We start from the raw sequence: 16,229 nt of genomic DNA, 5'->3' as shown, positions 1-16,229 counted from the left end.
AGGGGTCACCAAATGAAATTAATAGGCAGCAAGTTTAAAACAAAAGGAAGTATTTCTTCACACAATGCACAGTCAACCTGTAGAACTCTTCGCCAGAAGATGTTGTGAAGGCCAACACTATAACAGGGTTCAAAAAAGAACTAGATAAATTCATGGTGAATAGGTCCATCAATGGTTATTAGACAGGATGGGCAAGGATGGTATTCCTAGCCTCTGTTTGTCAGAAGCTGGGAATGGGCAACAGGGGATGGATCACTCAATGATTACATGATCTGTTCATTCCCTCTGGGGCACTTGGCATTGGACGGTGTCAGAAGATCGGATACAAGGTTAGATGGACCTTTGGTCTGACCCAGGATGACTGTTCTTATGTACTTTTCAGAGCCTTTCAACAACCCACTAAAATCATCCTTTTCTTGTCTGGAGTCTCATGGCACTCTAATGTAAACCCCAATGTAGGCCAGGCAATGGAAATGCAGAGAAACAGAGCATCATTCAAGTTTGATGAAAACAAGAAACAGAGAACATACTGGTGGCAACTCAGCTTAAGGAATATTGCTTATTTCACGGTGTCTTTACATATACATTGCAAGGGAATGGTAACAAAATACCCCATCAGCTCCCCTGACAAGAAATCCCAAAGGAAGAGGAACAGAGAATGGTTTTGGACAACCGAAGTATCGTCGCAAAGGAAAAACCCTCAAACTCGAGTCTGACACTGTCCACCTTATGACAATTGGGGGCTGCAGTACAGTCAATAAGCCTCTCATTGCAAACCATACAAAAACCTGATGACAGATCTAAAAAAGAGTTAGCTTGGTCACCTGGCTTTTGTCCAGTGCTTGGAGATCATCAACCAAAGCATTTAATACATATCCTTATGTAAAGATAGACAGAAAGGGAGTGAGGAAATCCAAGGTTATCAAATTCAAAAAGTTTCTTTGCTACCACCATCTCAATAATCTTCCCTAAAAAGGAAATGCCAGAGACAGTGATAACTGCCAAGCTTTTGCATCTGAATTTGCATCTGAAGCAAGGAATATGGTCCTAGACCACAGGAAAGCTGACAATGAACCTAATACCTAGGATACAATTTCAGGTACACTGATCACTTTAAAGAAGTGAATATTACTCCATTTACCACACTATGGTATCTGAGCTCCTGCAGTATTTCCTATACTTAAGAGTGTTAAAGAACTGTGAAACATCCAAATGTTGCCCTTTCAATGGGACAAACTGTAGTTGTGGCCATTTATATGCTTAGTCTCAGCATTCCAACCATGCATCTGAAACTCCTGAATAGCCAATACTACTCTGAAGACTTTTGAGGCAAAAAGTATCAAAAACTTGGTGACTACTTTTTCCTGTATCTGGAGATTTACCTTCACACATAGTATTTCAGCTCCTCTCTCATCCTAGCGAAGTAACTAGCTTGTTCACTTCCTTTACAATCTCATTAAACCGTACCTACTGAAATACTTCTCTGTCATTTATATTTATTAAAACAGAATGAAACAATATATTTTATAAGATTATTATGACTGTAGAATCAGATTGTCCCATACTGTGCATTTTGTTTAGTGTCTAGAGGCCAAATCCCATATGTCTTACTCAGGAACAACTCCCAATTAACATAATATCCAGGTAAGGACTGCAGCATTTGGGTTATAGTATTTTAATTTAAAACTTTACCATCTACTCCTAATAACCATTAACAAAGGACTTGCATAAATATAATCAAATTGTTATTCTTTGTATCAGTATAAAACATAAGCTGTGCACAGTAGCCTCCCGTCACCGGTGACAACCTTTACCCTTTCAAATGTCTTGAACATAAGAGATATAGGTACAGAAAATACCCCAAATTCAGTGTAATGAGCTGTGGGAGGAGCTGGGGTAGGCCTATAAAGAGGAAGTTAGTGGTCAGAGAGGCAGCAGGGAGGAGCTCTGCAGTCACCCCCTAGATAAGAGGAGACTTGGTTAGCTATAAGGAAGAGTTCCAGGGTGAGAATAGTCCCTGAGATCCTGCCTTGGACTACAGACTCTGGCAAAAAAAAAAAAGGGGGGGGGGGAGGAGAGGAGGAAGCTCCACTGGTAACCCAGAGGTGGGGAAGAAGACAGGGAAGAAAAAGGTAGGAAATAACCCAGGGACACAGCAACAAGGTCTGAGGTTGAGCAGACCATAGTTGCTGGGCATAGGGTCCCTGGGCTGGAACCAAGAGCAGTGGGCAGGCTTGGGTTACCCTGCACTGCGAAAGTGACACAGACTGGGTAGTGGCTTGGAAGACTGCTGAGAGTTTAAATAGACTGTATGGCCACTGGGTCTTTGTTACTGGAAGGGGAGGAATATAGTGACCTGGCTGGAGAGCCAATTCATGAAGAGGGAGTAACCTGAGTCCAGAGAGAGAGAGAGAGAGAGAGAGAGAGAGAGAGAGAGAGAGAGAGAGAGAGAGACCAACCATGGAGTAAGCAATGAGGAAAGGGGCATGAGACCTGTTGACAGCTAATCCCCAGATGAGCCACAAGGATGCGCCCTAGTGTGGAATAGTAAACCCCGACAGTAACTTATTTACAAATATATAAATAGCTGCAGTATTATTCCAGCCATTGAAAAAACCCAAATGGCATCACACAAGAACAGAGGCAAAGCATAGCTTATTACCTATACTGTAGCTGAATGAGTCAAATGTAAGTGGAGATCTTGACATTTGCTAGTCAGCTTAATCAGATACCTCCCAGTTTCCTGTAGTATGGGTACCAGTGTTCTGCTACTCACAGCATATCAGATCTATTTACATAGCCTATCAGATGGGATGAATATGTAAGTCATGTTTACATGATTAAACTGAGATGTCTAGAACTACATAATGTGACACAATGTAAAAGAAGGCAATTTAATGAAAGAGAATGTATTAGAGATACTGTGGCTGGGCAACTGAGATAAAGTATTTCTGGTGGCAGGTATCTGAGTTCCTGACCAGTTTTCTTTATAATCCCACCATATCAACTTATAGTGACTTTACTCTCCTTACTGTCAGGCATCCTTTCAAATTAATTTATGAAATTTCTCTTTTTAAAAAGCAGCTCAAGTGTTCAGAAAAAAAATATTTGAAAGTACTGAAAGACTTCAAACAGAAATTGTTTTAGCAGAAAACTTGAGAAATATTATACATTTAACAAACTGTAGAAAAAGTAAATTGTGTTAAGTGTTTTGCATTTTGCTACAAAATAGAGGTAATAATCAACAGAAAAGTCGATTCCCCTAAGAAATAATAATTTACATTAAACCATAGACTTCAAACTCCCACCCTGCATACCGGGAGGAGCCACTTGATATAACTGTCCAGCCTAATTATATTAAATTGTTAAGTATTTCACTGCTAATGATTCCAGCAGTCACATCCGGCTAAATTGCACATCTGTTGTTCTGGATACAATGGACAGGAGGATTGGACAGAAAAGCCTACTTTCCTTTTAAAATGTACAAAGCTAAAAGCAGTACAGGCCTGCATAGCCATCCTCTCTCATGTCTGGGCTCACCCTTCACTTGAGTTCATTATCCGTGGCCTAAAACAGAGTTGAAGGCAGAGAAGGGGTGGGCGGGGGAGACATAGCTGGGCTTCCCCATCTTCGTCCCAGAGGCTGAAATGAGCTGTTCCCCGAACAGCAAACTGAAAGGAGGCAAGGAAGAAATATAACTCAGTTAGATTCTTCCTGCAATTTTGCCCTCCAAATACTAGGACCTGCTGTTTACAACTGCTGACCATCATCAACCAGTAGCTATCATCCTGCTTCCCTCATTTTCACTGCTCCTGGCTCCGGCTGCTCCCTCACTCAGTGCAGCAGAAAGAGCTGTAAGGAAGGCATAATGAGCAGCTGGGGACAGAAGCAGCATGGAGAGCACTGGTCAGGCACCTTAGGAGTGGGAGAAGAACTTCCGCTGAAATCCACTAACAAACACTATCACCATCCTTATGGAAAGGTTCTACAGAACTGAATAGCACGTAATTCTGCAGGTTTATTTAAAATCAACCTATAGAATGTGATGATCATATCTCTGCTATAGAATTCTATAGGATGGTTCAATAGCCAAGAAAGATGTTGTTCTGCTGGTGTTCAGAATAATTAGTATATAAAATGAGCTGGATTATGTTTTTTGGCAAATACTTTATTTGCCATGGTTTCTGCCAGCCTGAAACTATTCATAAATTTGGGTCAAGTTAGCTGAATAATTAAGAACAAAAAAAATCAAAGTGTTTCAATAATATTGAAACAAGAATATTTTGTTTGAACCTGATCTGAAATTTATTTTAATTTTGGGCATTTTTACAAAAGCAAAATGCCAGGAGGTGGAGGGGCAGAGGGAGAGGAAGCTATAGACTCATTCTCATATATATTTTTTTCCTCTCTCTCTCTCTCTCGCCTAATGACTATTCATCCTCATTATGAATGACTATGAATTGTCACTGTGAAGGACAATAAATAGTCATAATCAAGCCACAGAGAGCAAGAATGACAATTCACCTAGCATATAGGAGACCCAAGTTCATGTCCCTGTTCCAGATATTATTTAAGTAATTATTCACAGTGCAACAGCTTCAACAGAAGAGAGACATCAGATTGTACCATAGCCCAATGGTTAGGACACTCTCCTACTATGTGGTAGAACCAAGTTCAAATCATTTCTCCTCACCAGGCAGAGGAGGAATTGAACCTGGGTCTCCTACACCCCATAAAAAAGTATCTGTTCCTCTACTCCCAGCTTGCATTTTATCAATCTAGTCCCTTTTGTAAAAGTGCCTAAAACCTAAATGAAAAATTTCAGGTTAGATCAAAATGCAACTTTTCTTTTCAACTCTACACCAAATATTTTCAACTTTTTGATTTGTCAAAAAATGTTGTCTTCTGTTCAACCAGAAATGAAAGATTTTGTTATTGTTTGGAATTGCCAGCAAAGTGAAAAATCTATTATTCACTCTTTGAAGCATGTGCTGTGATAAGAATAGAGTACAAGAAGCAGGAAATGAATCCAGTAGAAGAAGAAACTGAGAGCAGCTGGAGGTAGATAAGAAACTCACATACAAATAAACTCCACTCCTGGAAAGGATAGATAGAAAAGAAAGAAAAAGAAAAGAGAGAAGTGTGAAGAAAGAGTCAGACCAAGAAGAGTCCAAAAAGAACATTAAGAAAAAAAAGCAGAAGGAAGGAGGATAAACTAAGAAAAATGAGGAAAGAAACAGGTATGAATTCAAGGAGAATTTTGTCTAAGGAAAGACTGCAGAATCAGTATTTTATTTGCTACTCAGACTAATTTTAATCCGTATAGGGCCAGACCCAACATCCACAGAAGTCAGTGGAAAGACTCCCATTAATTTTAGTGGGCATTGGATGAGGATGATAATAATGAAACTTCTTCATACACACAAAGAGAAATAACTTCAATACCAGGACTATGGCATATTAAGGAGTAGCATACATTCAGTTCAATTTTCATCTGTGTATCTCCGCATTCCAGATGAGGTAAAACTTCAATAACTATGGTTTCTGGATGGAAAGATTGTTACAAATGAAAACACCTGAAGACTAACATATATATTAGGGCTGTCAAGCAATTAATCGCACTGTTAAACAATAATAGAGTACCATTTATTTAAATATTTTTGGATGTTTTCTACATTTTCAAATATATGGATTTCAATTATAACACAGAATACAAAGTGTACAGTGCTCACTTTATATTTATTTTATTACAAATATTTGCACTGTAAAAAAATTAGTTTTTTCAGTTCACCTAATATAAGTACTGTAGTGCAGTTTCTTTATCAGGAAAGTTGGACTTACAAATGTAGAATCATTTACAAAAAAACCTGCATTCGAAAATAAAACAATGTAAAACTTTAGAGTCTACAAATCCACTCAATCCTATTTCTGTTCAGCCAATCGTTCAGACAAACAAGTTTACATTCACAGGAGACAATTCTGCCTGCTTCTTGTTCACAATGTCATCAGAAAATGAGAAGAGGCAATCTCATAGCACTATTGTAGCTGGCATTGCAAGGTATTTACATGCCAGATGTGCTAAAGATTCATATGTCCCTTCACACTTCAACCACCATTCCAGAAGTCATGTGTCTATGCTGATGATGGGTTCTGCTAGATAACAATCCAAAACAGTGTGGACTGATACATGTTCATTTTCATCATCTGAGTCAGATGCCATTAGCAGAAGGTTTCTTTTATTTTTGTTTGTTCAGGTTCTGTAGTGTCCACATCTGAGTACTGCTCTTTTACGACTTCTGAAAGCATGCACCACACTTATCCTTTTCAGATTTTGGAAGGCACTTCAGATTCTTAAACCTTGGGTCAAGTGCTGTAGCTATCTTTAGAAATCCACATTGGTACCATCTTTGTGTTTTGTCAAATCTGCAGCAAAAGTTTTCTTAAAATGAACATGTGCTGAGTTATCATCCAAAACTACTATAAAATGAAATATATGGCAAAATGCAGGCAAAATAGAGCTGGAGATAACACTGGTTTAAAAAGAAAAAAAGAATTACCAGCATGAAGGATGTCCTCTGGAATGGTTGCTGAAACATGAAGGGGCATATGACTGTTCAGCATATCTGGCAAGTAAATACCTTACAATGATGGCTACAAATGTCCTATGTAAATGCCTGTTCTCACTTTCTAGTGATATTGTAGATAAGAAGTGGGCATCATGATCTCCCTTAAATATAAACAAACTTGTTTGTCTTAGTGATTGGCTGAATGAGAAGTAGAACCAAGTGGACTTGTAGGCTCTAAATATTTGCATTGTTTGGTTTTTGAGTGCAGTTATGTAACAGAAAAAAAAATCTGCATTTGTAAGTTGCACTTTCATGATAAAGAAATTACACTACAGTATTTGTATGAGGTGAATTGAAAAATACTATTTCTTTTGTTTATCATTTTTTACAGTGCAAATATTTGTAATAAAAATAATAATATAAAGTGAGCAGTGTACACTCTGTATTCTGTGTTGTAATTGGAATCAATATATTTAAAAATGTAGAAAAACATCCAAAAATATTTAATATATTTCAGTTGGTATTCTATTGTTTAACGATGCGATTAAAACTGATTAATCACAGTTATTTTATTAATCACAATTCATTTTTGTTAGTTAATTGCGTGAGTTAACTGTGATAATTGACAGCCCTAATACACATCTTTAGGTGGCATTATCTGATAAAACTGCTTAATATATCAGTCTGTGCCTAGTATTTAGCTTGGATCCTGCTAAAGATATTTAGGGATAAAGTATTGTTTTACTTACCGAGTGTCTCTGATAAGAGGTGTGCTTCCCAGTTTAAAACAGGTTTTGTCACCTCCGCAAGATGCCTGTCTCAGAGAAAAGCTTTCTGCTAGATCAAAACCTGTGAAATGTGATATACTAATTTAGTCTATTCTTTGTTTAATGCAATTTTAAAACCTGGGGAAAGTATTGATTTTTAGCATGCTTGGTGATTTTCTAGTCTATAGACTGACAGGCTATTTCAAATCCCAATGCTTTAGGTCACAGAAATTTCCAGTTTGCATTTTCTCATAGGAAGGGATATGAGTGTGAAATTCCCTCAGCTCTTGACTTTTCAACCTCTGAGGAATGCATTGGCTGTTTTCTTTTACCATCTGAACTAACGAGAATAACTATGCTGCAGATCTACAGTGTGAGAAGCGAATGTTAAATCCAGACTAATTTTACAAGCAAAAATTAAAAGAAAGCTTATATGTATAGAACTTAAGCCAGAAAATTACATAAATTTATTCTAATTTTAATAAAAAACAATTTTTCTAATATTTAAAGACAGTTTTAATTTTAAAACTTTTTTTATTGTCTCTATACAGTTAAAGCCAGCTTCAGTGGGGCCAGAATTTCACCCAAGGTTTGTAAATTTTAGATGCTCTATCTTGTGTTAAAGAAAGCACTTACCTGAAACATCAAGATTTTCTTTATAGATATGTCTAAGCTGATGTCCATCTGGTCTCATTATAGGACACACTGTAACTACAAAAGAATACAATATAACAGCTCCCATCAAACATTATGAAATAAAAAAATGCATCAGACATAAAACTATTTATTATCATGCCAGTGAATTGCAAGGCAACATGAACAGAGTTCAATTTTCAATGTAATTAGATTACTACTAATATTCCTTCTTGTTTCTTTAGAATTATGAAATAAAACAAACTACTATACTAAAACAACAGTAATTACATTTTAGTGTAGGAAGTATAATAGTATAATTATAAACAGATAAGATGTAATCATGTTTTAATTCAATCGTTTGTGATTAAAGCAAGCACATATTAACTATTCAACAACTATGGGAAATAATATTACATTCTTACAACTTTTTTCCCCCAATCAAGAATACCATAAAACATGATGCCATATGCTCGGCAGGGGTGAGGGGAGTTTGTGTGTACACTAAACTTTGAAAAAAAATATTTGACAGATACAACAATAAAAATTATAAATATATGATGGATTACCTTAGCAACAGTTAAATATTATTTGCAGTGTAGAAAATAATTTCAAAATGTGGATTAATAAGGATATTGTCATATTATATAAACAATGAATATCTCATTGCTTATCTCTTTAAAAGACTATTACAAATTAAGCAGATTTGCATTAGGGATTGTTTTAACTATGCATTGATGTATTTGTTTCTAGTAAACATGCACAATATTCTAATGTTTGCAATACAGTACACATGCAGAGGCTAAGTCTAACAGACTGGTTACGTTTAACAGCCAAGATCACAATAAAATAGGGTAAATTAGTTTAACAATTTAAGGAAGTATATTAAATGTTTAAATTTTAAGTATCATAATAACCCTTTTTACTAGCTTGTCTCTAATAAGTAGTATTTAAGTATGAGGACCTATATATGGGCTCCTACATTTCCAAAACCTTAAAATCTAATATCAGTGAATCTTAACCCAACGTTTCATCATGTTGCAGCAGCTTTATGCTTCAGTAAAGACACACACATACTTTTTCAAGAAGTGGATAAAGACTAAGGTCAATTTTGTAAATGTTAAAACAGGGCTCTATCTTTTTACAAAACTCATGAAAATAATCCCACTGAAGTCTATTGGGACTACTGGAGGGAAAGAAAGCAGGATTTGGTCCAGATATTCTGTAGGCATGCAATCCTGTCTTGAGTTGAAGAAGTGCCCAGAAAAGATTGCCAAAATAAGCCTGAAGTTTCAGCAATGGAGGACAAGGGGCTTTCCAATGTGTCCGTTCAGTGACAGGAGAGGAGGAATGAACTAGCGCTATCCTAGAAATAGTCTATATTTAAAGGATTTCCAAATATGTTAGAGACTGAAAGTTGACCCAGAAAATGGTTACAGTTGTAATTGTAAAATGCCTGCAATACAACACTGACTCTGTAATAATACAGAAAATACATTTTTCTCCAAAAATCTTGAATTCAACTTGGTGTATAACAGTATGACATCTTTCCAATTAACTTAAGTGGCTAAGTAGAAGTAACCAGTAAATTTATAGCTGGAAGATATAATTATGATTAAAAATTATTACCTCACAAAATGATTAAACATTTCTGAAATAATGACGACACTGGTTTCATTAAACACAGATTGGGTGAAGGCAGTAATATGCATCAGATTCTGTCAAACACCTTGTTTCACTTGTCTAAACTGCAGCCCACAATTAGAAAGCAAGGTCATTTATGGGCAGATTTGTTTCAAATATATCAATAGATATGTAAGAAGAAATAAATACTATATTTATTTCTACTGTTCCTACAAAAGAACAAGAATAATTCACATTAGAGGCAATTTTGCCCAGGAGAATATGCAGAATTGTAAGAGCCTTTGTGCTGCCATCTTAGTAGTTTATATGTAATCTTTCATCAGACTCCTAGTTGGCAATACAAGTCCATTCTCAGTTGTATTTATTGTGCATTGAGTTCTCTGTTATCATGTACTTATTGTACTTCTAATACTCTGGTGGAAATATACACTCTAGAGCAGAGGAGCATGTTCACATTAGATAATTTTTATCCCTGAATCGACAGATATAAAATGTACAGGCCTGATTCTGCTCTCATTTACACCAATATAGATCTATAACAACTCTGTGGCAGTGAAGGGAGTTACTCTGAATTGACAGCAGCATAACTCCTGTCCAGCAACTTTAACTTACACTAGGGTGGAGGATCAGAGAGTTGCACCTGGCTCCTTCTGGCCCCTCTCCACTAAGTCCAAGTGAAGAATCATGCCCTAATTTCTCTGCTATTCTGCTGACTGAAGTTGTTCCTGAGATGCCTAAGACCATGTAACACACTATGGGTGTATTTTTATCGAAGGCATAACAGTCATGGCAGGAAACACAGTATACTAAGGCCACATAAATGCTACTTTGCTGGTTATATTCTGTATACCCACAAAAAATGAAAGAACTAGTACAATTCTTCTTCTAGTTTGTGCTAAAAATGACCCCATCACCTCAGTGGTACATTTTCCTAGACAGCTGAGCCAAGAGATTAGAATGTTAAGAGCAAGAGCTTCCCCTACGTATTCTTTTTCATACAAGGAGCTGACAGCCCTCAGTTTTATAGACTGATACAATGTCTGTTTTACAGTTATGTTTTATAGCAAGGAAGAAAGGTCCAGCATGATTTTTAACTATTGCTGACAACCCTGACACTTGTATAGACACCACTATTGTCATAGGTCAAACTAGACCGTTTAGAAAACTAAATTAACCAAGGGGACTATATAAAGACAACAATTAGGAAAACAAGAGAATTCTTAACATTCAGCAAGGACATAAAAACTATGGCCTGATTCACTACTCAGTTACATTACACCAGACTAAAAGTAACCGAGTGGAGCATTGCTTTGTGTCTAGTTTTAACTCCATGATTTCCATTAAAAGTAAATGGTAATAGCAAAGCTACCTGAAAAGAACACTGAAAATGTAATGTACTTCATAAGGATATCCATCCACAGAATGGGTACAGAACTTAAATTATAGAAATTCCTGAGTTCTACTAATTTAGTCTCGTAAATCAATAAAATTCTTTCAATTCTACAAAAAAATAAACTATATACTACATGTATATATTCTCACACGTGAAGCATAGATAAAACCTGAAGCTTTAATGTAAGTCTAAGATTAACTTTCTAATGACATGCAGTACAAACTTCAACTCCCAGTAATTTATAAGGCTGCATCTACCCTGCAAGCTATAGGTGTGATTCCCCAGCTTGCATACATGTACGAGCAGTACAAAGAGTAGTACAGCCATGACAGCACAGGCCGTGGCGGCACCGGCAGTGGCATGGCTTAGCTGTGAGGAGTATGTACCCACCAGTTTCAGGTGGGTTTGTGCTTGGCATGGCTAAACCATGCCATCGCTGCCATTGCCCATTCTACCATGGCTACACTACTGTTTATACTCATGGCTATATGTGTACGCAAGCTGGGGAATACACCCCCTAGCTCTCCTAGTATAGAAGCAGCCTAAAAGTTCAAGTCTGGCAGTTTATACATTCAGAAAGCCTAATATAGGAATCAATTCACTAAAGTATTAACATCTTTTTATCTAATATTAATATATTGTTTTCTATCATGAGGTATTTTTCATATCAGACTTAAAAAACTGCATTGGAATGCGCCCCTGAAATTATTAGTGGGGTTTGAGTCAAAACTTTGATTTAGAGTCAACATTTTTAATAAACATACTTCATGTCAAAGGCAGTGGAAATCCAACAGGTCTTTTCCAGTATTGTTGAGAGGCCCAGAATCTTTCATATGCTATATTTGTCACAAGTCAGACAACAAAGCTTAGCAGCCCATGTTACAAAAAGGGTACTCATAGCAAAAATTTGGACAAGATAATCAAAATGAGACAGAACTATTAACATTCAGGAAGAACTTAGAAATGATCACATTAGAACTTTCTAGAGCTCAGATCCATATTGTGCAAACACGTGCTCTCAATAATCAAAAACTAGTTAAATCAACCACATAAATAAAATAAAACAATTAGGAGAAAAATATACCGAGGAAAAGTTAGGTTTAACACATGACTGTGGAGAATTTCATGAACTTCAGTGTGGTGACCCTATCCTCTCCCTTAGATTAATTATATTTTATTTTTAGAAGTAATCACTTCCCTCCAGTAAATGGTTCATACACCAGAAGTTCTGCACAAACAACAACTGAAAGGGATCATTGCTGTGAATGAAACAGATGTCAATACACTCAACAGGGCCTAAGGAAGACTGCTCGAAGCAGGCCCAGAGTAATCTGTCACACTCTTTCACATTTCCTCTTTTCAGCACTGCTGTTTCTTTAATTACAACAATATTAACTAATGAAATGAAATAGTTTCCAAGGCACATTCAGAATACTAAATGGAAAACAAATCTCTCCCCTTATCATATTAATCCACACATGTAGCTTTACCCTTTCTTTTGCATGATTGATTTTCTGTATTTCTTTATAATTAAACTTAAGTGGGAAGTCTCCCTGCATTTCAAAGCTTTCCCAAAAACACTGTAGCACAATTAGACTATACTATAGGGGTTGTCAGGGTCCTGAGGCAACATAGTATGGGACTTATACAGAAGTAAACTCTGTTGGTACAGCATAGCTTGAGTGGCGAGGTGGGTGGGGCAAATGGCACAAGTAAAAATGGTGAAACAGGACAGCCATAAAGAAGTGTCACTGCAAGGGCTGCTCTCCTCTTGACAGGAAGAAGCAAAAGTAAGGGGACCATCCAGGATGAACTGACCTTGAGGAGAGAATAAGGGAGTCACTTGGATTAAATGAAAGAAGAAAAAGCTTAAAGAGTTTGGATATTTTTCTCTCCTTTCATGTACCTGAGCCATCTCTCATGCCTAAATGGTCTTCTATGACTGGCTTATATTTATCTGAAAAGCCTTTTACCTGACAAGAGGGAGTTGCACTCCATTTTGTTTTCAAATTATTTAAGTTGTACATATGTTCATGTTGATCATTTGAGCGTCTTCTGCAGCTCTTTCAAAATGTTCCTTCCTCAACCCTCCAAATGAGGTACCCGGATGTGCCCCCAACTACACTCCTTCAAATGGCAAGAGGAGATTACTGCAGGGTTATTAGAGGAGATTTACCTTCCCACCTCCCAGGGTTTGAGAATAATACACCTAGAGAGCTCTTAGCTTTTGCTGCTCTAAAAGTTCAAGAGAGAGTTTAGAACCCACACTCAGATTCTCCACAATGTACTACTTGTACATCGCCCAGTCATAATTATCACTACTATTTATTATTTGTACTCCAATAGCACTTAAAGGCCTTAATCAGGATTGGAGTCCCATTGTGCAAGGTACTAATCTTAAACACCTTGGACCTGATTTTCAGGAGCGATGAGTGCTCACAAGTGCTATTGCCTTCAACTGGTTTTTTGGAGGATAGGCATCTCTGAAAATCAGGTCCTAATTGTCTATCTTTCTTTAAAAAATACAAATAAAAAGACTTTTTTTGTTAGCGATATTAGGCACACTGAAGGGAACTGAGATATAGGCAGTGTCAATGGCCAACCCCAGCAAACTGACAAGTCATTATTTGATGCAATATCATACTAGATGGTCACATTTACAAGCATACAAGTGATTTATTTCTCAGAGATGGTGGGTTATAGTGACACTACAGAAGAAGAAATGAGACAAGAGATGGGGAGAAGGACGTTGCTTTTAGAGAAGAGAGCTAGTAAGAGACATAGCAAGAGGGAGCTGAGAGGCGGGGGAGGATCATAAAAGTAATGCACCAAACTTCACTGTGACCATTTTGCTAGAATTTTGTATCTCTTTCCCCTCTCCTCTGTTTATTTAGGAGCAAGCAACTGCCTTCTTCTACCTCTCTGAGGTGCTGGGCATGCCTTTGGGGCTCTTAATAAATGCTTTCCTCAGATTAAAACACAGAATCAATTAAACAAAATTGTATTAATAGAGTTCTAGATTTTTCAAGACCAAGACTGGACTCTTTTTGGATATGTAATATTAAATACAGAAAGTATCAGGGGTCTACATTGCAAGTGACTACATTGCTTCCAAAAATATATTCCTCTTTGTGTATGGGAAACAGAAACACTGCTTTTAGATACTTCCATATGGACTTCTTCAAAGATATCTTAAAACTGATTGAGCTTCCGTAACTTCATATACTTACATGGTCCATTTACTTTCTAAGCATCATTATTTATTTGTTGAGCTGTGTCAATATCAAGACTTGTCCTCAGCCTTTTGTCTGTATGGCTATAAAAAAAAAAAAGAGAGAGAGAGAGAGAGAGAGAGAGAGCAGTACCTGTCTTGTCAGTGGCTGCCATAGAAGTTGAAACAGGAAGGAGGAAGAGAATTGCCATCCAAAGCCAAATTATGCAGAATCCAGTGTGCTTCATGTCCCTCAGACACGTGAAAAAAGGACCACAGATCTGAAACAAAAAATACTGACAATGGGAACAATATCTTCTTACTTTCCCTTTCCCAGCCCCCACCCCCAAAAAAAAACCCACAAGGAAGAATTTATTTGTAAAGAAAAGAGAAAGTCATTGGTTGTACACAATGTATATCATTTAGCTCTGTTAAAGCTCTGAAAAAGTTTAGAATCTGAATTTAGAATTGGGTGATAAATGTACTTCTTGCTACTTTTTTAGTTTCATGAGCAATTCACTTACAGCAACACTAACTCAGATATTATTTTAAAAGCCACTAAATTATCCATTAGAATGACTAGTTCTTTTTCCCCCTTCTAGCTTTTTAATCTTAGATATATAACTGTTTGGTGACACAGTGCTGCAGAATGACTGCTGAAGTAGTCATCAAATCAAATGAGGAAAACTTATCATTGCTTTATATAGTCTTCTATTTAAAAACAAAAGGGTCATATATTTGCCCATATTCTTCTTTGCAAAATATGCAAGTGACTAGGGCAGCCTGACCCAAGTTTGCAGTTTAAAGCTTATTAAAAAAAAATGAAACTTGTCCAACAAAATATCTTTGTCTTCCAAACACAATACTAGGCTTCTTCTAAACCAATTACAACTAGCGAGAAAGTATGGATTTAACAAAGCACAGTACAATGCAACAATAAATTATTATTCATATTTTTCTTAGAGAAAGCATGATGTCCTGTAATATGAAGATGAACTGAAGAAAAAATACAGCTGCTGTATCTGCTCCGGAAATGTATCTTTATGATTATTTTTGTGTTGCACTATTTTCATCTTCATGGTTATTCTGTCAGTCAGCAGTACAGACCATAACACAAAATGAATTTCTGTCAAAAGAACATCATGGTGTAAGTTCCTGCACCTGCTTTACATGGAGACTTCAATGTACTAAAGCTTAAAGCCTATGGCTCTCAAATCCTGAAAAGCTCTTACAAATTAAGTAATTGTTACCAATTGCTAATGCCCCTATCTCTCTCACCATGCCTACTGTATCTCTGCATGTTGATTCATCGCTAGTTTATTACTTCAGCAGATGATCAGTCACTTATACAATCAACCTGCCAGAACTTAATAGCAAGAATTGACTTGGGGTTATGACGTTCCAGACTGTAACACAACCCGCCTTGGAAATTTAGTTTCTCTAATGAATTTTTATTTGTTTTACAGACAGTATAATACACACAGATGCCAATTGACAGGCACTGAGATAACTGGGCAGCAGAAGGGGGAAATGTGCAGATCCTTAATTCCTCTGCACATGAACACGTCCAAGCTGCTCGAGTGTGGGAAAGCCAGACCACTCGCTCCCGGGGAGGGGCCAAGGCCTGACACGGTGCTGGTCAGTTTGCCTGAAGCAGCAGCTATATTAGTGGCGCTGCCTATAGGGTCTTGACTCCTAGCACCAGCTACTCTCCTGCCGTCTTTGCCCTGCTGTGCTTGCAAACTCCAGCCCAGCTCCAACCTCCCTAGCCAGCCCTAAGCGTTAGCTCCCAGTCCCTGCTACCCCAGGGTCACAACCCCAGCGCCCCATCCTCACCCGCTCTAGTCCGAAGCCCTTTGTCCCCAGCACACCCCCTCCCTCCCCGGAGCGGGCGGGCGCGTCCTGCAGCGCAGCCAGCCTGGCGGAGACGCGCCAAAGCATCTGGGAACCGTAAGTCCCGGCGCCCGCTGCCAGCGCACAGCGGAGAAGGCGGCAAAGCTGGGGGCGCAGGACCC

The 16,229-nt window shown here is 37.6% G+C and overlaps 1 protein-coding gene across 1 annotated transcript in view; it reads right to left on the bottom strand.

Moving 5' to 3' along the window:
- The window catches only part of COL19A1 (collagen type XIX alpha 1 chain), a 335,594-nt gene extending 321,108 nt beyond the window's left edge, over positions 1-14,486 (bottom strand). The window contains exons 1-3 of the mRNA XM_075063425.1: positions 14,369-14,486; positions 7,970-8,044; positions 7,316-7,415 (exon numbers count right to left, since the gene is read on the bottom strand). Coding sequence (XP_074919526.1) covers positions 7,316-7,415; positions 7,970-8,044; positions 14,369-14,462 — 269 coding nt within the window. The 5' untranslated portion in view covers positions 14,463-14,486. The remainder of the gene's footprint in view (positions 1-7,315; positions 7,416-7,969; positions 8,045-14,368) is intronic.
- Between the last annotated feature and the right edge of the window lie 1,743 nt (positions 14,487-16,229).

Source organism: Chelonoidis abingdonii, chromosome 3 (genome assembly GCF_003597395.2).
Source record: "Chelonoidis abingdonii isolate Lonesome George chromosome 3, CheloAbing_2.0, whole genome shotgun sequence".
NCBI classification, from domain to species: domain Eukaryota; kingdom Metazoa; phylum Chordata; order Testudines; family Testudinidae; genus Chelonoidis; species Chelonoidis abingdonii.
The sequence above is the reverse complement of the archived record's forward strand: the minus strand, read 5'-3'. Positions and strand labels throughout refer to the sequence as shown.